This window comes from Acanthopagrus latus, chromosome 7 (assembly GCF_904848185.1).
Source record: "Acanthopagrus latus isolate v.2019 chromosome 7, fAcaLat1.1, whole genome shotgun sequence".
NCBI lineage: Eukaryota > Metazoa > Chordata > Actinopteri > Spariformes > Sparidae > Acanthopagrus > Acanthopagrus latus.
The window spans coordinates 22514393-22539708 of NC_051045.1; the positions used below are offsets into that span (position 1 = coordinate 22514393).

At 41.5% G+C, this 25316-nt stretch overlaps 1 protein-coding gene across 1 annotated transcript in view; it reads left to right on the forward strand.

The window, feature by feature from the left end:
* spen (spen family transcriptional repressor) overlaps positions 1-22130 on the forward strand; it is a 28385-nt gene extending 6255 nt beyond the window's left edge. The window contains exons 3-15 of the mRNA XM_037102765.1: positions 5053-5667; positions 9134-9291; positions 9488-9688; positions 9777-9928; positions 10032-10157; positions 10314-10427; positions 10513-10626; positions 10734-10834; positions 10959-18810; positions 18952-19296; positions 19399-19593; positions 19788-19946; positions 20069-22130. Of these exons, the coding sequence (XP_036958660.1) occupies positions 5053-5667; positions 9134-9291; positions 9488-9688; positions 9777-9928; positions 10032-10157; positions 10314-10427; positions 10513-10626; positions 10734-10834; positions 10959-18810; positions 18952-19296; positions 19399-19593; positions 19788-19946; positions 20069-20200 (10264 nt within the window). The 3' untranslated portion in view covers positions 20201-22130. The remainder of the gene's footprint in view (positions 1-5052; positions 5668-9133; positions 9292-9487; positions 9689-9776; positions 9929-10031; positions 10158-10313; positions 10428-10512; positions 10627-10733; positions 10835-10958; positions 18811-18951; positions 19297-19398; positions 19594-19787; positions 19947-20068) is intronic.
* The last annotated feature ends 3186 nt before the right edge of the window (positions 22131-25316 follow it).

Here is a 25316-nt window from a genome sequence, read left to right on the forward strand (position 1 = left end):
TTAAATGATTAATCAGTTCATTACAAAAATAATCTGCATACTCATCAATAATGCAAATAGCCAATAATTCCAGCCTTGCAGGTTTTTTACATGTCCTCAGCTTTCTTTTTATAGGACAAGAGCAGAATTTGAATGCCATATAACTTGACACAGATTGCAGACTCAAAATTAGATTTTTAATTTTAAGCCTCTGAGAAATATAATTATTCAAGATTATTTTTGAGCATTAACTTTTATTAGAGAGTTGACTGTAAACATAGATGGGAATAATGCAGGTACAGAGATTACATTCTGTACATCCAAAGTGGATTAAAAGTCCAGCCCCACCAATACTCCTTTTGGGGCATCATTTAGGAGTTAAAAAAAAAATCATCACAAACATTATTGGCAATTAAATAATTAGAAATTACCCCAAGCATTGTGTTCTCCATCATGCTCTGTAAGGAAGTGTTAGTATTGGATCACAAATGTGCCTTTACAAACAAATCTCAGATATATGGATCAGGCTCTAATTTTTAATGTGTCCATTTTAGGGATGGTCAATAAAATGATAATTGCTATGAGATGGTAGTCAGACTTTTGTCTGGCATTTATGCTCTAATATCAATGGCTTTTTAGAAATGTGGGTTCTATTTGACTGCTGCAGGCAGATTTGCAAATCTGTGAACAGGACAGGGTCATGGCATTACTGGGATTACAGGATTGTTGCATCAGTTGATGGGTAACCTTGATTTGTCAGGTATTTAATTCACTGGCTTAACCAAAAATGGATTCCAATGAGGTTATTTTGATTTTATTTTATTTTTTTAAAGATTGAGTTCCCAGAAGTTGTTCTGTGTCTCAGTCTGTATCAATATTACAGCTGAACAATTGATCAAAATATTTGCAAAATCACTATATGATCAAGAGCAATATCAAAATTGCAATAGATGCAATTTTAGGTTAAAGCTAAAATGTGTGATAAAACAACATTATAATGTATTTCAGTGCTAGAGAGATGCCCTGGCCAACAAATCTTATTCTCCAGATGTAATGAAACATGTTTGTTTGGTACAGAGTCAGACCCCAGCAATAATTTTTCAGTGAAAATCAAAATTGTGACTAATAAAATCGCAATTGTAATTTTTGTTCTCCCAAAATGATCATGATATGATCCCCCCCATTCTTACATATCGTGCAGCTATAATCATTATCATGATGTGAAGTAATAGATTTCTGTTTCATGGTTCTTGCTTTAGACGTCAAGGACAACAAGATGCTCCACAGCTGCGCAGCTTTCAGTCAGGATGCATGGCTTAGGGAAATCTAACAATAGACTACTAATAACAGTTTTGGAAATGATTTTGAAATAAATTGAAATGCATGTAAAGCTCACACGCGACTGAGCCACCACATAAGACTCCTTTTTAGCATGCTGCTGGAATGCATCCTCATAATTATGCTGTTCACGTAATCCCAAAACAGTTGATGTGCTCAGCATGCACCAGAGCAGACTAATAATCAAACACTGATGGAAATTCAGCCAGAAAAAAAGTCTAACTGAATTATTTTTAAGCTCCATGAATAATGTAGAGCCTGTTTTGTGTAAAGTGAAATTGAAGTGAAATTGAAGGCTATCTATTGAGCAGTGAGCCTGCACCACCAAATTAGCATTTTCGAGAGCATCTGGGGGTCAAGGTAATCCATCACTTTCACAGCAGACATCGTTGTGCCATAGATGTTATTCATGAATCCAGCACACAGATGATTAAATCAAATAAGCTGAAACAAAATTTGCCCCTGACCCGCTGTACTTTACGTATAGCGCAGTGAAATACAGACATAGAGCCCGTGTCTTAAACCAATTTATCCTCAACATCCAGGAGACCATCCCTTGCAGCCTTTTGTTCTCATGACCTGTGGTGCAAAAGCCTTTCATGGAAAGACTTAATGACAGCCACTTATGGCCTCAAGCAATGTCGGTATCTGTAGGTTAGATTTATGTCAGATGTTTACGCTGAGGAATATTTCCACCTTGGCCCGACAGAGTATCCAAATAACGTGTTATCAGATAATTGCACAGGGACTAACCCTGCAAACCCTAATCAGTAATTATCATCTAAAATTAAGAAAATTTTGGTTGGGGGTGGAAAGGATTAAAGGTTTTTTTTTTTTTTTTATTTGGAACAAAGGGTTAAGTTTAGGGGATGAATGCAGTCTATCAAAGTCCTCTCAAGTATAGCGGTAAAATGTTAATAGGAATATGCGTAACACATTTCTGTCAGGTGTAAAGGTCAGGTTGGGCATTTTAAGAAACTCATCTTATGGATCATTTACCAAAATGCCTTTCAGGACATCACAGGGCATTAGTGATGCAGAGGAAGACGCTTGTGTCATATATCTTCAGAGAAATGGCAGCAGCCAGCTGCCAGCAGCTCTTGTAACCCGTTTTATGTGGTTTCTGAAGCCGAAACAGAGACATAGGCAGTTCACTCTGTAACCATTTTTAGCCACGGAAACTCACGTACAGTATTTGAGTCCTCACGTTTTACTGAAAACATTAAAATGTGTCCAGCTATTATCCAAAACAACTAATAAATCTTTTCTATCGGAAACGCCCCACTGCACATCCTTCAAAGTTGCGAAGCACAAGAAAGTTTGAAAATCATAAAACTAAAAATATCCCAAAAGGAAGCCTGTAAACTGTGTGTTATGTTGATGAAGGAACTAATTACAAACATTTGCTTGAGATTGAGAAAGCTTTGTGCCTTTGCTTAAGAAAATACTAACCAAACGCCTCTTTAATGACATGAACAGTTGCAGAAGTTCCTCCACGTTGCCAATGCTTTTTGATTTGTACTTACAGCTCTTTGTTGCTTTGGACAGTGTAGCAGCATCAGATAGACACATTTTCACACTGATGTAATCAAACTGTCTCTGATGGTCCAAGTCGGTCAAAGATCTACAAGATTTGGATGTCTCTATTAATTATCCAGGGAATTTTGACTTTTTTTTCGTGATTTTCATACCTATTTTCTTCCACTTGATATTGTAAACTTAATTACAGCCTGAGAGGAAGCAGAGTATCATCGTCGTTTGGTTGAAACTTAGGTTATGTTGTTGGTTAGGTTAATATTTTCGATTAATTTGCTGGTCATATTCATGATCTACCGTTTAGTTTCTGAAATGTCAAAATCATATAAAATGATCATCATAATTCCCTACAGCCTACAGTGATGTCTTCAAATAGCTTCTTTTGTCCAACCAACAGTTCAAAACCCAAAGATTCCTAATTTACTATCACACATAACAAAGAAAAGCAGCAAATCCTAGCCGGTTAATTTTCTCATGATCAACTTGTCAATTAAACCACCCATCATCACAGCTCTAGTTATGCAACACTTAATTTCATACAGTAGTTTTTTCAGTCATCCTTGCCTTTTATTGGATAGTTGAAAGTAGGAACCAAATCTTAGGGATGGGAGAAAGAAGGAGTGAGGGTCTAAAAGGCTTCCAAAAAGGTCCCAGTACCAGGAGCCAGGAACTTTTTTCACTGCCCATGTTCAAACCAAAAGACGTTTGATTATATGGACAGCCACATTAAATATTGGTGTGAATTCCTCATTTTCTTTTGAGATTTCCATCTTCAAAGCTTTGATTTCTATGGTTAGATAGGAATATAAGTAATTGATTCATTTAGTCTTAGACACTGGTAAGGGTAATCGGAAGTATCTTTTTCAAATTACGTATGTACATATATACAATACAGATGTTTCACAGTGTCACACAGCTATAAAGCTGCTGTATGTTTTTTGTAGTAAATTTTAAGATAGATTAATTTTACCATTAAGTTTTTACCACGGCAGTTTGCCATTAAATTTCTTCTCTGTATATCTCAATATTATTTTTCCCCTTTTTTGAAATGGAATAAGAATAAAATGTAGTCTCTTATTTAAAGAGCCAGTTCAATGAGGATTTGTAACTGTAGTTATATTAAACCATATTCCACCCTGTGTTAGAACATGATGGTTAATTTGCTGATTATAATTTGATCTGAATTCAAACAGTGGTAATTGCTGTCCTGTCCCGCTCATTACGGGGAGTTGGGTAATATGACTGCTGTAATGACACAGCAGTCGTATTACCAAATTAAATTCTGATTGCTTTATTCAGTAAGAGGATGCTCAGGTCTGAACAGAATGTCCTTATTAGCACCGCTTCGTCTGTGCATCTTTTATAAAAGATGCTTTGAAGAGCTTTCAGGAGAACAAGTGGTGTCAGATTGTGTAACATTATAAACAAAAGGCTTGTCGCAAGTCACCTCCAAAGACATTCAACAAAGCCTCTCAGATGAATGATCAGACGCCTTAAAAACTGGCCTTTGTTACAGTCGCTAGATAGTACAAGACGAGAAAGACTTGAAAATCCATAAAGGCATGAATCTCTCTCGTAAATCCTTGTACAAATCTGTTATATCCTGCAATTAAACTCTTAAATAAGCTGCAGATTTCTGTTCTGTTGAACACTCAATGCATGCCCTGTGCTAAAAATCTCTTCAGGGTCTTATCCTTATTACATCTGTTGATATAGTGTGTTGCATTTTACAGTACGGTATACTACTTGTGTATGTCTGTGATGCTTGAACTGGGAACAAATTTAACACCTGCATTCAGAGATAAGTAAAAAAGTTAGCAAAGCTACCTAACCGTTTTTTTGTTGTAGAAAGAGGAGGTTAATATGATGGCAGAAGAATGGGATTCATTTAATCTCCAAGTCATAAATGGTTAGGCTGAGAAAACGTGTAAGACCAGATGCTCAGTTGTCTCTACGAGTTAATTATTTAAATCCCCTTGTAGTTCAGTCTGTAGGCTGGAAGATAATTCTCTTTTCAGATGTTTGAAAACTACCCTTCTTGAAACACTTCACTGCCCCGTCTTCCCATGTGTCTAATTAAGGAAAACCCACCAGAGACACCTGATAATTTTGTTTGTCCTTTTTTGATGCTAACAGATTTCTTAGATATCTTAAATGTATCTGTAATGTGATGTTGTTCTCTCCTTTCTTGTTTGTTAGGACGACTGAAAGTCGGGATCGGGCATATGATCACAGTGCCTACGGACATCATGAGCGTCCTGGTAGCAGTTTTGAACGCCAGCGGCACTATGAAACAGACTATTATCGTGATGCAAGAGAGAGGACTCTGAGCACAGCTGGGAGCGGGTCTGGTACCTCCAGTGGAAGTGGCACAACAGTGTCGTCAGGGGTCGTTGGAACTATCGTTAGTGCTGTTGCTGGCAACACAGGGACAGGTGGATCAACAGGGGCCACGACGGGAGGAAGCGGAGGATCTACATCCAGCACGGTCGGCTTTTACCGCTCCCACAGCAGGAGCCCTTGTCGCTTTGAGACACCGGAGCCTCGCTATGAGTCTCGTGCCAGGGAACCCTTTACATTGGCCAGTGTGGTTCACAGGGACCTTTACCGGGAGGACAGGGGTCGGCGCGGGGAGCGCTCATACCGCCACAGCCGAAGCCGGTCTCCACACTCAACACATTCACGGAATCCCTCTCCTCAGAGACTGGCGAGTCAGGCCACGCGCCCTCCACGCTCCCACAGTGGGTCAGGCTCTCACAGCCGCTCCTCCAGTTCAGACTCGGTCAGCAGTACCAGCAGCAGCACGAGTGGCAGGTGAGTGAAGCTGATCTGGCTGTCAAGATTTCTCCGCTTGCGTATGGCTGTTGTTTACCGTTGTGCATCCCAGACTTCAGCAGGCGCTGGTTAGAGCAGAGAGTATTTCAAGAAATATGCACACTGAATGCTGCTTCAAGGGATTATTTATTTCACAAAATTTAAGCAGTACGTATTAGTACTGTTTATTGGAGCAATTCAGAAGATTATTAGTGCCATCTGTATGTCAATTTCTGCTGCTTACCAGGCCACAGTTTTAGTAATGTTAAGCACTTTTTACACAGAGATGGCACAAAACTACAGCAACAAAGACCCTTCTTTACCCTTTGTTAATTTGTGCCAAATGAAACAATGTCAGTATAATGTCCCCTCAGCATGTGATTTTTAGATAGCGTGGCACCATTCTGCAGGCAAAAGAGGAGTGACGTGTAACAGTACAGCCTGACCACAGCCTGTGGCATTTTACATACGCATCATTATATAACACGGCAATAACAATCATTTACCCACAGCTGAATACCCAAAGGTAAGAAGGCAGCACACACACAAATCTTCAGGACAAAGTTGACAAATCTCAATTTGACCTACTCATACAGGACATGTCAATATCTTCTTCAGTCACTGTCATATTGTCAAAATAGGATGTATGTGGGACCTTAGGAAATTAATTCCTTAATTACCATGTGACCGTTTAAGCCAATCACCTGCCAACTCCTATATATAAATGACATCACTTCCATTCAAATGTTAGTGTGTTTGTTGACATGGACAAAGTGAATTGGTGAAATTGGGACTCGTGAACTTTGTCCCAAAGATTTATGAGTGCTACCTTTATACCTTTGGGTATTTAGCAGGTGAAATATACTGTGTGATCATAAAACAAATTACTGGGAGGGCGCATCCGTTCAAAGATCAACAATCATTTATGGTTCCTGTTCTATGGCGGTTGATCTTGTGTTTGGAGGGTAAGAACCTCCCAGTCCTCGCATTGTATCTTCGATTTGCAGACATTTCCAGTCCCTGTTGTTCTTCTTTGAATTACATATAGTTTTACAGAATTGTTGAGCTTTTAAATCCACTATTATTCATAATTCAACGTTTATATTACATTTTAAATAACATTTCTAACATTACCACTTTCGATTATTCAAAGCATAAAAAAAAAAACCATGCACTGTCACAGTTTTAAAATTCACTCAGCAAGAGCCAGTCTGTTTCTTTAGCACTATTCAAGGATGATCAAAACCTTCACTGGTGTAGGATATTAATACTTTGTGGAGACATACATCAGATCTGACAGAAATGCAGCAGGTGGTCGTCCAGAACAACTTCTTAGGCTTTATTTTTCTGTTTTCAACATTTTGACATACCTTCACCCAGCAGGTGGCACAAATTGCATCCAAGTTTCTTCATGATTAAAAACACTTTTGTAGGATACACCATGACAAGAAAGATTACTGTGTGTGCACCGAGCCTTTCAGCAGCCTGTGAAGCAGTGTTACATGAGCAGATTTCCACTGTTCATTTTTGTGTGATTATTAGCTAATTTCTTGAATGGCAAATCTGTTTTTACAAGTTTGTTGACTAAGTAGTAGATTGCCGGTATGTATCAAAGCCTGGAAAATGACCTTTGACACATGTAACTCCCGGTATGACAAACTTTGCTTTCAAGATTTGATCTGAATTGATTTATTGCCACTATTACTTTGGATTGAGTTAAAGTCCACTTTGCGTATTACTAAATTAAAACTCCAGGACGACATGTCCAATACTCTAAATGTTTCCCGATATCTTGTCTTCATCAGAGTGGTGTTAGGTTTTTTCTGGTTTTCAAACACACAGTCCATTGATCAGCCTTGAAACGCAAAGATCACCATAGTTACTGAGTTTACAAAACATCTTCTTTTAAAAAATAGTTTTGACAAAATTCATCACTTTCTTTTTTTCTTTTTGTCCAAGAAATATAATTTTTGAGGCGGTATTGTACATTTGAAACATGGTGAAATGTTTATATGCACAAATTAAGATTCACTCACTTATACGTAGCCAGTAAGATCACAAGCATCTTAACCTGAATTTGGATCAAAAAGTACATTTGCATACAGCAGCTAATCTAATTGCACTTGATTTCTGCAATTAATTTGTTTTGGTGGCAAGCTGTGAGTGTGTTTTTAACTACTGTGTTGGAACCAAAAGTCAGTCTGTGAAGCTGGTCACAGCTCTGGTTTGGATTTGACATGCTAATCTGGCTGTTTTTGTGCACTGCTGAGTATCACCACATTTGTGGTCATCATACTGTCAATGCATTGCTTCTTCTTGTTGTTATGGGTTGTTGTTGAGGAGCAATTGCACAAAGAATGAATAGATATAACCAAATGTAAAAAAGGAAAAAAACATAAGCATGTCTGTCCTGGGATTTACTCCACTGCAGAGATCCACCTCACTCCTCTTCAGTTGTGTGTTTTTCAGTTAACTGCATCACCTTTGGACACAGCAAAGTCCACAGTTCTGAACGGTGTGCAGCGACACATGTGGTTTGACGAGGTAGTGCTACGGGGGGAATTTCAGGAGACGGCTGATGTATTTTTCTCACTGCCTACCTCTGTGTATGGGTAATGGCTCCCCCCCTCCGTGAGATCCAGTTGGAACTGGAAATTTCTGGCCAGTGCTGGCTGCCTGCCCACTCCCACAGGCCAGGCTCCGTCAGCAGCACTTCCGGGAGTGTCTGAGCACAGGAGGAGAAAGTGAGAAGGAAACAAACAGCAGAGGGCCTAGAAAGCTGAGACAGGCATGGGAATGGTCTGAGAAAAACGGTGCACGAGGCAGTCGTGAATTTGTCTCTGACGTGCAAATCCATCTTTTTGATAACGAGTTCCACTGTATAAATATAAATTGGGGAGATGGGGGATGTTTTTCTCCTCTGTAGCTGAGGGACGCTGCTGTTTTTGAACAGGAGAAAGACACATTCATAGCACATTGAATGAGCTTTTATACAAATGCGTTTGTGTGTATTTATCAAAGCTGAAGTGTGTGCATAATATTGCCTTTTTAATGCAATGTATAATCTAATCTCCCTTACTTTCCTGGCTCTTTGGCCACAGCAAACACATTTTCTCACCTTTTTTTAAATCAGAGTTTAAAAAAACATTTTATCTGCCGTTTTTTGGAAAATAGCACGTATTACCAATTTATGAATGATTTCCCAGAGGCAGAGCATCTAGCACTTTTTGCACCACTGCAGAATGATAAATCTCCTTTAAGTGTGTTCCAATATTTACAGGTTACGTAGTATATCAATTTATGATTTCACTGAGGGGAAAATGTTAATAACTAGATTTAGTATTACTTGGATGGGTAAAGGCCGTCACTGTAACACACAAAAAAGCTTTTTTCATCGTATATCTGTAGTGGTAGACATAAAACGGTAAGCTCTAACATCTAGGTTCATTTTCCTCTTTTACTACAGTGATTCTAGCAGTAGTTCCAGTGATGACTCTCCGGCACGTTCAGTGCAGTCTGCTGCTGTTCCTGCACCCTCAGCACTTCCTTTATCCTCCCTTGACAAGGATGAACCACGTAAAAGCTTTGGCATCAAGGTCCAAAATCTTCCTGTGCGCTCCACAGGTTAGTTAAAAGAAGCTCCAGCAGAGTGAGCACTTGAAGAGCTTTTTTCTGCAGAAACAGCTGTGCAATTTATTTCTGTGTATCCTTTTAAATATTTACTCTTTTTATTTAAAGACTTTACCAATAGTTGATCATTCAATAATGTTTTTTTTATTCACTATATGTACTTAATAAACATTTTTTGTTTTTACTACAGATACAAGCCTGAAAGATGGTTTGTTCCATGAATTTAAGAAACATGGAAAGGTAACATCCGTACAAATCCACGGAGCTTCAGAGGAGCGCTATGGGCTTGTCTTTTTCCGCCAGCAAGAGGACCAAGAGAAAGCACTTGGAGCATCAAAGGGGAAACTTTTTTTTGGCATGCAGATTGATGTCACAGCCTGGAATGGCCCCGGTAAGTTTGCATATATAACTGTATTACAACAAAAACAGAACTATTGGGAAAATGTACAGGTTTCCAATGAAGCTAACTTATTTTTCAGAGACAGAAAGTGAAAATGAGTTTCGGCCCTTGGATGAGAGGATAGATGAGTTTCATCCAAAGGCCACAAGGACATTATTCATTGGAAACCTGGAGAAGACCACCACTTACCATGACCTGCTTAACATTTTTCAGCGCTTTGGAGAAATAGTGGTAGGTTAATGGTGTGAAAAGATTGAGAACCAGGCTGTGCCACACACAGTTTGAGATGATCATGCTTACTTACAGGATATCTCTATTTTCATTATTCCCAAAGGACATTGACATTAAGAAGGTGAATGGAGCCCCACAATATGCCTTTCTACAATACTGCGACATTGCCAGTGTCTGTAAGGCCATAAAGAAGATGGATGGCGAGTACCTTGGTAACAATAGATTAAAGGTGAGAGTTATCATGTTAATTTAATTTTAAATTTCCCTTCACAGCACTGTGTCATTCTTGTCTTTTACAACCATACTCAGTATTATTTATGAGCATAATTTGTGTGATGTCATAAAAGATAATTGCAGTCTTACATTTTAACCTTCCTATTTTCAGCTTGGCTTTGGAAAGAGTATGCCCACAACATGTGTTTGGTTGGATGGCTTAGCATCAAACACAACTGAGCAGTTTCTTACTCGTCATTTCTGTCGCTATGGACATGTTGTCAAGGTAAGTAAGTTTATTTTTTCTCTCATAGTTGCCCATTGTTTACTTTCTGGCACATTGGGACTCTATTTTCCTCGGTCTTCCGCAGGTTGTATTCGACAGAATGAAAGGAATGGCCCTCATCCTGTACAACAACATTGAATATGCACAAGCTGCTGTCAAAGACACAAAGGGGTGGAAGATAGGGGGCAGTAAAATCAAGGTAATTGGAACATAGCTTTGCTTGTTTTGAAATGTTGCTCTGTAATGTCTTCTTAATGTCTGACAGGCTGTAAAAAATGCAACTTAGCCTCTTTTTTTTCTTTTTAGGTGGACTTTGCCAATCAGGAGAGTCAGATGGCCTTCTATCGTTCGATGCAGGCATCTGGCCAAGACATTCGGGACTTTTACGACATTCTCTCTGAAAGAAGGTTTGTGTAGCTTGCTTGAGAAATAATGATTTCCCCTCAGTGCTGTCTAAAATTAAATGTAATATTATTGATGCCAGTGTATCGCGAAATCATCATTAGATTTTTGTTGTTTATTTTTTTGCAGGGATGAAAGACGAACTCAGTATGAGTTTCAAACAGAAAGACAATATTATGAAAACGTACGGACACCAGGAACCTATACTGAAGATCCCCGTCGTAAATACCCTGCCAGAAGTCGGGAGTTCTACACTGAATGGGACCCTTATCAGGGAGATTACTATGATCCACAGTACTTTGAGGACCCCCGGGAATATCGAGAATACAGAGCTGATCCTTATGAGCAGGACATTCGCAAATACAGCTATTTGCAACGGGAACGTGAAAGAGAGAGGGAGCGCTTCGAAACAGATCGTGGACGTGATCATGGGAGAAGGACCATTGAACGTAGCCAAAGCCCATCTCACATTGCCTCTCGTCGCCCTGCTAGCCCTACTGCATCTCCTTCACTCTCTGAGAGGGTACCCAGCGATTCAGACCGCCGTATTTGCTGCCGATCTTCTGAAAGAAGTGGTAGCTGCAGTTCAATCTCTCCACCCAGATTTGAAAAACTTGAAAAGGCACGTACCGAAAGGTACAATAAAGCGGACAAACTTGAGAAGGACCGAGTCTTTGAAGTTGAAAGAGGGAATTTGGCTGAAAAGGAAAAGCGGGCTGGACGAAAAGATCGAGGGGACAAGGACAAAAGTGAGAAACAGCGGCTTAAGAAACTCAAAGTCGCATCACCTATTATCCAGCCATGTGAAATGGAACCTGAACTTGAAAGAGATGTGAGTCCCGAGTCTGTCCTTCGAAGTAAAAACAGTAAGCTTTCAAAGGAAGGCTCAAGCAAAGGAAGACTAGACCTTCTACCTTGTGTGGTGCAGTTAACACGTGTTAAAGAAAAAGAAGGAAAATTGATTGGTCATTCTGTTCAAGAAAAACAAATACCAAGGGGTGGGAGTGGCAGTCCTAGATTGGCATCACCTACTGCTGACCAGAGAAGTCCTCCATTCCGGACAGAACCATCCAAAAGTGAAATCTCTAAGCATGGAAAGGTGCCCAGAGACAAAAACATGCACAGTTTAGTTGAGGTTATTGACAAGGATGCTAAAATCAAATCCAAGAAACATGGAAAATCTGAAATAGGATTTGACAGTGGCATTTCTGTGGATATTGACCGTCTTGCTGCAAGGAAAAGGCGTTTTGAAGACTCTGGGAAAACTGAACGACAGAAGAGAACTAGTGAGGAGGACCTTGTTAGACCTGGACTTCATAAAATATGGAACAGTACTAAGGATACAGACTTGGACAAAAACCTTTTGATGAAAGGGGTTCATAAGAAAGAGCACCACAAGGATAAATGTGTCAGGATGGTTTCAGTTAACAGTCCTAAAGATGGACAAGACTGTGAAACCAACTCATTAGACCTTTCTCTGGAGCGGCAGTCAAGGATAGGGGAGATGCCTGATGATTCTACAGATCAATTGGACTCGCCCTACCTTAAAATGGATTTAGAAGGCTCAAAAAGTGAAAACAGCTCCAGTCTAACAAAGATGTCAGATGATGGCAGCCTTGACTTGGATGAATTAAAAGAACAGCAGAAACAGATGTTCACTGAAAACGAACAAGGTAGAGGGAAGTGCAGAGACTCAGATGATGGAGATGAACACTTCGTGCATATTGACCAGAATAACATATCAAAACAAATCAAACAGAGTCAATGGTTCCGACCTAAGCCTGGAGATCCTGATAAGTTGGTCAAGTTTGAAAACCCACCGAGTAATGAGATTCGAGACTTTGAGAAGGATTACATCATGCATGATGTTGGAAAACCAATTCAGGATACGCCCAATGATGACTTCTCTTCCAGTAAACGAAAGAAATTGGAGAATTTTGGCTTTGAAATAGTCACTGCAAAAAGAGAGCGTAACTTTGCAAGTTCCCAAAAGTTGAATGAGGATATTTATCAGAATATAACATCCTCAATAGGACATGGTCACTTTTCTGCAAATGATGAAGATGAAACTGCCCAGATTTCTGTGTCCGTTATAAACAAAGAAAGAAAATCTCCAACAACAGATGATAAATTTTCACACACAGAGTCACTGAAACACCGTTTGGGCCTGACAGCCACTCATTTTCACTCCTCTGACCCTGAACTTCCAAAGCTGAAGACAAACATGCTTGGCTGCGATGAGGAGTTAATGCAACGTTGGGAAAGACGGATGAAGTCTGATTCCCTTAGAATGGAAATGACTTTCCCAAGTGATATTGCGAAACGTGAAAGCATACGCAAACGCCTTGGCCAGGATTTGGAACCTGGAGAAGTGCAGTCTGATTCAGATGATGATGGAGAAAACAAACACATCTCTCCCAAGTCCAATAGTTCCTTGTCTTATATCCTCAGGGATCGTGATGAGAGGATGACAGACCTGAAGCTTTCAGGCTCTTTGGAAAAGAACAAGTTTTATTCTTTTGCATTGGATAAAACTATAACTCCTGACACAAAAGCACTCCTTGAAAGAGCCAAGACACTTTATTCCTCCAGGGAAGATAATTGGTCCTTTCTCCCCTCACGCTTTCCAACCTCCCACAGCTGTTCAGATAAAGACAAGGTAGAGCTAGCCCCTCGACCTATTCCTTCTTGGTATAAGAAAAAGATTCGTACAGACTCTGTTGAAAAGCTGCATGACAAAAAAGAGGAACTTAAGCCACAGGACCAAGAGCGCCAGGACCTGTTTGCCTCTCGCTTCCTGCACAGCTCAATCTTTGAACAGGATTCTCGGCGTTTGCAGCATCTTGAACGTAAAGACCAAGATTTAGAAACTGGAGTTCCTAGGCCTTTTGCAAAGCCTGGAGCTGCTGAGGCACAGCCTGAATCTGGAGTCGGTGACATCCCACAAGAGCCCAAAGTGCTTTTCCATAGTCGTTTTTTGGAGCTTCAACAACAAAAAGACAAGGACCATCCCCCAGTTGATACAGAAAATGATTCGATAGTGGAGATTAAAAGAGATGAAGTACAGAATTGTGATGATGTGCTGTCTGACAAAGAATCTGAGCCAGTTCTGAAGGTTGATGACAAATCAACTAGCCCCCCATTAACCTTGTCAGTTTCACCATTTGTTCCTTCCCCTAAAGAAATGTCTCCATCAGAAAAGAAAGAACTTCTGTCTCCATCCTCAGATCAGCCTATGTCAATTGTGAAGGAAGAAAAACTAGAGCCAGTTCTTGAGGTGAGCCCACCTCATTCTCTTCCTATGGAAGACTTCAAACCAGTTGCTCCTAAGCTAACCATAAGCCCTCCACTTGCTCTTCCAGAGCCAGAAAATGAATTGGAAACAAAAGTAGAGTTGATTGAAAACAAAGTGAAAATTGGAGATACTTTGGTGGTGGAACATAATCCTGTTGTGGAGGGCAAGCCTCCCACTCCTGGTGGTTCCCTGAGTGGCTTTGAGAGAGAGACTGCAATTCAATTGACTTTCTCTGACTATCCAAAGATTGAAGAAAAACCTGAAAGTATTCAGACAGAACCTAAAATAGAAAATCAGGAAACAAAACACTTTGAAGAATCACTTAAAACTGAGGCAGACAGCGACGTGTGTATGCCAGAGCTGGAGGCTGAAATGAAACCCTTACCAAACCGCAGACAGCCCAAGAGTAAAAGGGCAAAACCAATGTCAGTATTGCGCACTTCACAACCTTCTCAGATAGTCGCCTCTGAGAAACCTGCAACACGAAAGAGTGAACGGATTGACAGAGAGAAACTCAAAAGGGCTTCATCTCCTCGAGCAGAAGCACCAAAAGCATCGCTTGAGTCTAAAACCACAGCTAAGTCTCCAATCCATGCCTCAGATTCTGAGCAAAACCTTGAGTCAAGTTTGATCCATGGGAGAACACGTCGCAGGAATGTAAGGTCCGTCTATGCCACGCTGCATGAAGATGACCAAGCTGGCAAAGAGGTTGTCGAGTCATCACGCTCCATGCGCAAACGTGGTGCTGATAAAGAACCAACACAGCAAGACGTTCAAATTCCAGCTACCAATGCAAGGCGAGGACGGCCACCTAAAAGGGGTGTCAAACGAGGTGAGGATCTATCACCAGTTAAGGTAGATCAACAAAAAATAATGGAGGAAGACCCAGAGGTCAAAGACACCTCAACCACTGTAGAAGTAGTGAAAGCCTCTGAGGGATGGCGCTCACCCCGCACCCAGAAAGTGCAACAAACACAACTGACCTCACCTGCTCCACTTAACAAGAAAGGAGGTAGGATAGACAAACAGTCTGGCAACACTACAGCGCTGGCTGAACAATGTGATCTGGCAAGTCATGATGAGTCAGACTTTAAGTCTAAAGCTGATTCTGAACTGTTTGGAAAATTGTCAGAAAAGGATGAAGACACAAGCTCACCACTGCACAGAAAGGAAAAAGACTTAAAAGATTTTGGTGGAAAGAAATCTACTGATGGGGATTCTGAAAAGGTAGACGCCAGCTGCACCGAGAGGAGACAACAACCTGAAAAGTGTATTAAAGTGAAAACACCAAGGCTGAAAAGAAATACCAAACAGGTCACTGAAGATAAATCGCACAGCTTGAAAAATCTCGAGATCCGTGTAAGCGTTGATGATGTAAAAGGTTTACTCCGTTCAGAGGATGAGCCAGAGTCTTTTGAATCTCCAACTATTACAAAAACAAAGACAGTTGTTCAAGAGAATGAGGAAATGAAGATTGTAGGCTTTCCAAAAGAATCAACAGAACCTGGTGCACAGGAAATGGAAGACACCTTATCAGAACCTGAACTGCCTGCTGATCCAGCAGCTCTCTTAGCACGGCAGATGGAACTAGAGCAGGCAGTTGAAAATATTGCTAAACTTACAGTAGAGCAACCTCCTCGACCGTATAAGGAACCACCTCCTGAGCAGCCTACCATATTGCCTCCTGTCATAGCAGAACCAGAAGGGGAGGTTGAGGAGGAAAAGCGAGCTAATCCTGCTAGTGAAACGGAGCTAGCAGCCGCCATTGATTCCATTACAGCTGAAGAAATGTGTGCAGATGCAGATAGTTTCACAGCTCCTCCTACTTACACAGCTCTTATTCGTACCCCTGATTCTGTGATTTCCCCCTCCTCCAATGAGATTATGGAACCTGAAACTCACATGGTGATCAACAATATTCTTGCAGCAGACTCGGATGATGGTCCTCTGACACCCAGCCCTAAGGGGGTAATAGCAGAGTCTAAGGCAGCTGAAGATAACCTTCTCCCTGAAACACCCAAGAAAACAGTTAAAGCGAGGGCCAAAACCCCTAAGAAGTCGCGAAGTCGTAAAGGTGCAGCTGCCAAGAAAGGGGATACTGTTGAAGAGGTTTCACAACCAGAGCCCTCCCCAGTCAAGTTACCAGAGTCCATCCCAGAAGACCCAGAAACCATTAATTCAAAAGCAGTTACAGTTGCAGCTGGGGCAAGTGCAGCAGCCTCTGTGGTCACTGCTGTTGCAACTTGTAGGCGTGACGTCACAAGTGCCATAACTGTAGACACGCCCAAAGAGGCAGAACAACCTGAAGTGGAACAGCCTGTACCCAAGGAATCTGCCTTTCATTCAGGCACAAGCAACTCCAGTTCTAAAAAGCATCCCCAAGCAGCAGAGCCATCTACCCCCTCTCTTGCCCCTGCTCCCGCCCGCTCACAGTCTGTATCCCAGTTCAGTGTACCCCTGCTGCGACCGGCCAAAATGCCCCTCTCACCCGACTGGCCTCCTCGAACTGAAGAAAGTAGAATCTATGTTGCTCCTTCATGTCACGTCACAGTGGTAACTCCTTCTGCACCAGCATCAACTACACTTGGAACCCCATCAGCAAATCCCCCAATGCCTCCTGACACCAAGGCCTCGGATATTGACCCTAGTTCCAGTACCTTAAGAAAAATCTTAATGGAACCAAAATATGTGTCTGCATCAAACAGCAATTCTAGACCTACCACTATGGTGACATCTGCACTGTCAGATACTTCTCGGGTATCAGAGAATGAAAATCCCTCAGATACAATAGTTTCAAGACAGTTGCATCCTGAAGAGAGACCACCGTTGCCCCCCCAGCCTATACACCACAAACCCTTCCCACTGACAGAGTCTCAACAGAATTGTGGAGAGAAGCCCCAGCATACTGTTATTTCTCCTGCTACCTCAGTAATAAGTCGTATTCCAATGCCTTATGACACAGAAGAAACTCCAAGAATTTCACTGAGCAACCGAAGCATTGGCATATCCATTCCCAAGCAAAAATTTAGATCAAACTCTAATGAGAATAATCGATACCATGGCATGGATATAGTAGAAGATAGTACTCGGGGGCGCTCTGTTGTTGAGACCACTCCCTACAGTACAGGTTCCAGTCCTGGCCTAAGGGTCAATACATCAGAAGGTGTTGTTGTTTTGAGTTATTCAGGTCAGAAAACTGAAGGACCTCACAGAATGAGAGCCAAAATTAGCCAGATTCCTCAAGCTAGTGCTGGTGACATAGAGTTTCAGCAATCTGTGTCCAAATCTTCAATGAAGCAAGACCCACTCATCACATCCTCCCAGTCGCCTACTCCAAAAGTGGTCCCAACCCCCTCACCTTATGGGCACACAGGAGTTCTCTTGACAGGCCAGTCTTACAACTCTCAACCTGTAATTTCCAGTACTAAACAAGAGAGTCTGGACAAATCTGATGCTCCGTATCACACAGCACCTCAAGGTGGCGTGGTAAAGATGTTCCAGCAGCCAGTTAGTTCTCCGCAAGTCTTGATGTACAACCAAGCTGTGATACAGCAACAGCATGGCAAGAGAGGACTGGGAACAGAACCCCTACCAAAAAAGATGGACATTGGTAAAGCTGTTCAGCAGTCTAACCTCAGCCCAGTCATGAGTCCACACCACCCATCGCTATCTGGAACCCGCATGAGCCCCAGCCCTGGCATCTCAAGTGATCGGTCATCTCTACACCTAAAGCAAGAGCCCCAGTCCCCACGAACAGCTGTTCACTCCCCTTCACCCTTTGTCAAAGCATGTCCTCCAAGCGGTTCTCCCAGAGGAACCTCTGTTATGCTAGGTCATGGTATGCCAACAATGTCTACATATCATTCTAGTATGCATCACCCGCACTCAGAGCAGTCCTCTGTCATAATTCAGCCTCACAGTGTCACCCAGTCAATGGCTCACGAAGCAAGGATGAACACACCACCAATCTCTGGGATAAATTATGGGAGGCGGGGTGACTCCCTGTCTTCTCCCCACCCAGGGCCTCCACAGCGCTCAAACACACCGCAGCCTAATGTCATCCGAGATCTAGTTCTGCAGTCTCATTCGAGTCCCCAGGGTTCAGTATCAGGTGGCGGTGGCAACAGTGGAAGTGAAGAAGATCCCAGACACTTTAACCAAGCCCTTAGCAGATCCTCTGTGCCACAGCATCAGTCAGACGTGATGATGATTCATAGCGATCACCGAGGGCACAGTGATCACCGAGGGCTCCACCCAAGCATACGCATGGACCAGTACAGAGACATGCACCAGCGCATCCTCATGCACCAGCAACTGGGAGAGCAGGCCGCTGTAGAAGCAAGACAGTCACGTACCTCAGAGACTGGAACGTCACCTTCAGGCAACATCTCTGGGCCTTCGAAGAGTCCTATAGTGGCAAAGAGCATTGACCTTTCTACAAAGGAATCTCACAAACCACTCGAAGGAAAGCTAATACATCCACCCTCCAGCGAAAGTAGAATCAGGGGAGTCCATGCATCTAGTCCTGTCATGGTGTCTCCTCACCCTCATGGGGTTCAGCTGATGCATCCAGGAGGTGCAGGATCCTTTCCAGTATACCGGGACATGAGGGGCTACCCATCCCAGTTTCCAGGACATCCTTCATCGGGACACAGCCTGGCTAACCAAGGCATTACATCTTCACAGGTCAGTTGATATGGGTTTATTATTGACTTACTGCAAGTATTCCAACACTATATTATGTAACATACATTATAAAACTAAGGATCATATGCACATACAAAATACGCATAGCACTAATAAGTTGGTATGTATTGTCTTCATCAGGTCCCTCCAGAGCCTGAGTTGGGTCACAGGAATAAAATGTCTCAGTCACATGGGGGAGGAAGTGATTCCAAACCTGAGAGTTCCCATCTTCGCCATGCTACCTCTACGGACCTCTCACACATTTCTCGAATACAAGGGGATACAGTCTCGCCCTCATACCAGTCTCCAATGACGTCGCCTATGGGTCTTACTCACAAGTCAGATCTTTCTCTACAGAAAGGCCCTCCAACCTTCCTGCCAACTACTCTGCCAACAGTACCTACACCAAGTTCGCTGCAGCCACGACCCGAAGCTAAGCTGGAACATTCAGGACATCGCTCCATCGACATGGTGCAGCTTTTGACGGTAGGAAGATTGATTGACCGGCATTGTCATTATATATTGAATGCTGGTTTGAATCAAAATTCAAACCAATTTTCCCATTTTTTTTTTTTTTTGTGTGTACAGAAGTATCCTATTGTCTGGCAAGGTCTGTTGGCACTGAAGAACGACCAGGCTGCTGTCCAGCTGCACTTTGTTTCTGGCAACACCATACTGGCCCAGCGCTCCCTGCCACCCCCAGAGGGAGGTCCTCTTCTGCGTATTGTCCAGAGGATGAGGCTTGAGGCCTCCCAGTTAGACAGTGTGGCGCGCAGAATGACTGTGAGTGTTTTGGATTGTACTTCCTCTGAAAATCAGGTTCTAAAACATTAAACGAGATGAATTCAATGGAGACTTGATAACAAATGCATGGATTTAAGCAATGAACCTGATTAACACAGTTTATAAAAATAATTGATCTTAGTTCCTCTATGGATGTTTTTACATTTATAATTAAGACTTATCATTAATGGCAGGTGGAGAATGACTACTGTTTGCTACTGGCTCTACCCTGTGGTCGAGATCAAGAAGATGTCCACGGTCAAACCCAAGCCTTGAAAAGTGGCTTCATCACCTACTTGCAAGCTAAACAGGCAGCTGGAATAATCAATGTGCCCAATCCTGGCTCTAATCAGGTCTGTGCTCACTGAACCTTTTTTCTGTTCTACTTTTTTTTTTGCAAACTTTTCCTGTGTTTCATAAATAAATATCGCAGTTCCCTTTCTCATCATATTGTGTTTATCTTTGGATTTCACAGCCGGCTTATGTGGTGCAGATTTTCCCGCCGTGTGAATTCTCGGAGAGCCACCTTTCGCGCCTGGCCCCGGACCTTCTCAACAGCATCTCCAGCATTTCTCCTCACCTCATGATTGTCATTGCGTCTGTTTGATTACCTCCATTTTTCGTTCCTGAACAAAGCCAACACCAGCCCTTTTGGACTTGTCCAGTCTCGTAGACTGGAATTGCCTCATATTTTTTATGAGTTTGAATTTTTGAAAAATCTAATTTAGCATGCGCACACTTTTTTCTCCTTCACTTTCACCAAGTCCTTAAGTCACTCAATGACATTGAATTCCAAAAACTATACCTTTACAGAGAGGATCTGAAGGGTTGAACGGGGATTTTTGATGATCATTTCTGATTTGTCATTTCATTTTTGCCATTTTTGGAGGTGTTGTGCATAGCCTTTTCTAATTCATAGCATCCATGAAGCTATGGATTGAGACCTTCCTATGGGATATTTTTTACCTTCATAAAAGTGATTGTGATTTTTTTTAAAAAGACAAAAAGATGTGAGAAGTCATTGCACTATGTTAAGGAAAAAATTGTGAACTCTGTACAGATTTGAGTTTAAAATGATACATGTTATGGAATTACTCTTGTGATCAGCCATGCTTGCGCAAGTGAAAAGAAAATCATTGCCTGGAAAATGATCAAGGATCATTTCAGTCTGATCAATCATACTGCTTTTGCTCCTTCACCATCGGCCAACTTCTACATCATTTCCGGACTCAACTCTCCATCCCGAAGTGTTCCGTGCCCCAGGAACTCGTGAGGGGACGTTTAGAGTTGTACAGTTTACACTCAATGCCTCAACAGGGGACTATAAAGAATATTTAATTTGTTTATTTTTGTTTGCATCTTCTTTAAGCCTAAGGGTATTGTGGACAATTATGAAACTGTAAATATTATAAATATTTAAAGACTGAAGCAATGTGGAGAGACCAAGTGAATTATTTTACAAGACAGATCATCAAATCTCAATGTTTTCTTTCTTTTTTTCTTTGGTCAGGGGTATGAGGGGGGATGGTGGGAAGGATCTATACAGGATCCAGTGATAAAATTCTCGAAAAAAAAAAAAGTTTTTTAAATTGATTCTGTGCCAAATCGTCTTTTGCAAACGCGCAACACACGCAATGTATCTTGAACAGAAATTGATCTGAACCTATTTTCATATGTGACTTTGTATTTTGCCACTCAGCGGGCAGACTTGATTCCTTTTTTTTTTTTTCTCGGTATTGTTCATCAACCCATCTCTGTTACTACAGTGCTTTTACATTATGAAATTGACTCCTCATTTGAAGGAACCGTTGTATTGTAGGGGTTGCATTTCCGTTAGTATTCCTGTTTTCCTTCTCCCTGATGTGGTCCTCTACTGCCCCCTGCTGTCTGAAAATCATCGTCTCACATATTAAGGACTGCACCCTGAGGTCATTAAAGCCATGACTTCATGGCAGATGTGCTATAGCATGCTTTATTTTCAAATCTTTAAGGGTAAAGTGAAATCATTGAGGCAAAGAATGTGACTTGAACTTGACGTCATGCCGCTAATGGATGTGTTGATCATCTGTCTCCATGTCACCCCTTAACTGTCTTCTTGAGCCAAGCTGTAAATACTAATCTCCTTAATCTGTGCTCTTGTGTATTTTTTCCCCTTTATAATTGTCTTTCTTCAGGGTCCTTATTTTTGTTTTGTGCAACAAAACAAAGCAGTCTGAAAGAGACAGGAGATGAGATGTGTAAAACCGATGCTGAAAGTAAAAAAAAAAAAAAAAACCATGCTTGTCAGTTTTGTGGTGTAAATATTTCTGACTGCAAGCTGAATACTCTCATGGTTATGTTGAAGGCACTTATAATTTTTGATAAACAACAAGAAAATACAAAAAACAAACTTAAAACGGTGATTAATATGAAAACTGTCTTTTGATCAATCTTCATTTTGAGTGTATTTTGCTGTTCCTCCATGAGGACATTTTAAACTGTAAAATAAATGGTTGTTTAACTTACTTCTGAAGATCATTAAATGGTCCGTCACTCTTTGTTTGTGTTTTTGTGAGTTGCTTTTCAGGACTAAAGTTATTTCGATGCATTGGATGGTGAAGATATACAGAATCTTGATTGTGTGTTTTAAAAACCAAGATTTTAACTCTGGCTTAATCTAAAGTTTGCAAGCTATGGCACCCAATGTGGTCCCTGTCTATCTGAATCTGCAGTCCATTCAGCAGTCAGAAGATGTCAGTATCTGCCTGATTTACATCGCTGAGGTTCAAGCCATGACGCAGCTTTGTGAAGCGAAGCAACTGTAGAACTCAACTGACATTTCACTTCGTTATGAAACCACTTTGTTCTCTGGTGTTTTGACCCTACCTTCTGCTGTGTGTCCCTGAGCTTAGCTTGTATTTTTCCCACATCTTTTATTTAAATTTGGTAAAGAAAATGACGCGCTGTTGGGAGAAGAGAAGCTTTGCTTAGCCCTTAAAAATACCTTTAAGCAAGTAAGAATTGGTCTTTGATTTTATCTTTGGTTGCAGTCAGCAACACCAGGATATAGTTCTAGTCACCACACCACAGAGGGTGTTGTCGGGGATCTTGTATGCTCAGCCTTACAAAACCGAAGTTTATTCAAATCCGTTACCAGTGTACAGTACTTCTGTTGGACTAAACGTTAAGAGAGTATTTGTTATGTTTACTTTTTACTTATCAGAGATAAACTAAACAAACACATATTTAAGTGGACTTGGTTTATGCTGGCAAGTATACAGAAAATAATGCCTGTATATACTGTAAGTGCACCTTACTGAATTATTGTGAGTAGGGTTAGGGTTAGGGGTTTCACAATACGTGTACTTAATTGTTTGATCAAGATATACTAAAGTAAAGTATGATTAAGCATTCTCACTCTATACAGAAAGTTTCTGACCATTAGGTCTGTATTTATACTGTGTGTGTGTTGGTTTTGTGTACTTTCATAACCCCCATCCCCCCAAAAAATAATCCAAAACAAACAACTGTTAATTATTGGAATCAAATTTTACTGCTCTTACCCATAGAGAATACTCAAAGTATACTTTAATTGACTAAAATGTGGACTTCTATTATATAACTGTTAAACTAACAGTGTTTGTATGTACACTTATAAGTATGTATTTGATAATGATGAAACTGACAAAGACAATACGACCAACATTCAGGATGAACAGGCTACATGTGAGCACTGTGTTAAATATTCATGAGGTGGCAAAATTCTAAAAAGGTTTTTCGTGGCTCTGCTTTTAGAAAACGGAATTGAAATGGCCCTGGAGCGAGACAAATGAGCACCGTGGCTGTCGAGGCTACAGTTATAGACTCATCCCTGAGGAAAACAGCTCCATGGTTTCAGGGAATTTTAAGACCGTGCCTTGTACATTAGGGTTTCCGGCTGCGCCCGTCAAAATTCGGCAGTACGCTAGCCGGCAGATTCCCCCAGAGGGAGGCCGATGGGGATTTGGTGGTGATTGGAATTCTATTTGGGAACATTTGGTGGTCAGGGCTGCAGGATCTTTCATTATTTTTGGAAGTACTCCTTAGAGTGCAATTAATTACTATCAAATGCAGGCGGCCTGTGAGGAGACACCCGCTTACTGCATGACTTATAGTTCACAGTGAACGTCTTCATCATCAAAAAGATGTTTATGTAACAAAACAACTGTCTGTGATGCATTTTAGACTGCTGTGCTTCATCCTCGGCCCGCAAGTCCTGATGCAGCAGGTCGGTGCTCCCCTTAAACAAAGCATGACACTGAGAAACACCAGCTGCTGCAGCATAAGCTGGTGATTGAGCACCCACGGGAGGATAAAGAGTGCCATGCCCGTGCTTTACTCATTTTTCTCCTGTCATTCTGCCTACAGTAGAAAGAAAGGAGTGTGACCACGCAGAAGAGGTGAGGCCTAAATGATTTATTGTGCCCCGACAGGCCAAGACTAGGAATGATAATTGTTGCTCTGTTTCGCAGCGTGAGAAGAAGCAGATCGGACCGGGACGCTGCAGCAAAGACGAGGAAGACTTGAGGAGAAATTCAAGATACTTTGCCTGCATGTTGTCCCACCTCACTTTCGCCAGATTTGCAGTTCTGCTAAGATTACAGGCTCTGCCCTTGGGCGTCGAAGCGGAGTCGAGGAGGAGTCACGTGCCCCCGTCCTTAAAGTAGACTATTCGTATTTCTATTCCCCCCTCTTGAATTCTTTGCCACAGGATGACATTTGGAAAGCCCAATTTTAGCTGTGAAATGAAAAGAATGCTGAAAATTCAGAGGTTGGGTTTTCAGACACTGATAAGTGCTTGTTTTCTTGTTTGTGTGATTCTGGCATTGAGCTCCCAACATTCCTCGCTGGTGTTTGGACACTTTCTCCTCGGATGAGAGTGCAGAATAAACCAAGGAAGAGGGTTAGTTTGATTTAAAAACACTTCCCTTGGTTTGTAATTGCTTTGCTGCATATTTCGAAAGTGTGTGAATGAAGTCGTTGATGAACCTTCAGCCTGTGCCCAACCAATGCACCAACAGGTGATCTACACCAGTCGCAGTTAAGGGATATAAAAATTGACCCAATAGGATGAGTGGTTACAATGTTGCTCAATAAACTTAAAGGATAAGTTCGCCCAAAAATGAAAATTCAGTTATAATGCCGATGGAAGTCAGGGGAAGTTTTGTAGTCCACAAAGCATTTCTGGAGCTTCACAGCAAAACAGAATTGAAGCAGTTTCCTACACAGTTGAAGTGCACTAAAATAAAATGGCTTCACACGGCTTGTCCAGCGTAATCCATGTCTGGGATCTCAATTTGATTCGAAAAGGCAACATTTACAGGTGCACCTCAGAGTTAGCTCATTTAGCTAAGCAGCTGCGGTAAAGATTTCGGCTTTAAAAAGAGTGTAAACAACTTCCTTTGTCATCAGTTTTGGTTATTAGAGCCTCAGGAGGCCACAGATGACTTGTATGGAGCCATTTTGATGTTTTTTCAGGAGTTTTTTTCCCATTTTAAAACAAGTCCCCATCTGACTTCAATCGTTCAGGGGGGAATGCTGCAACGCTGTTTCTCTGTGAAGCTCCAGAAATGTTCTGTGGGCTACGAAACTTCATCCAACTTTCAATCGACAGAGTGAGCACATGATGACTGAATTCTCATTTTTTGGGCGAACTTGTCCTTTAAATGCAAGACGCATCAACGTGGTTTTGACAGGCACACACC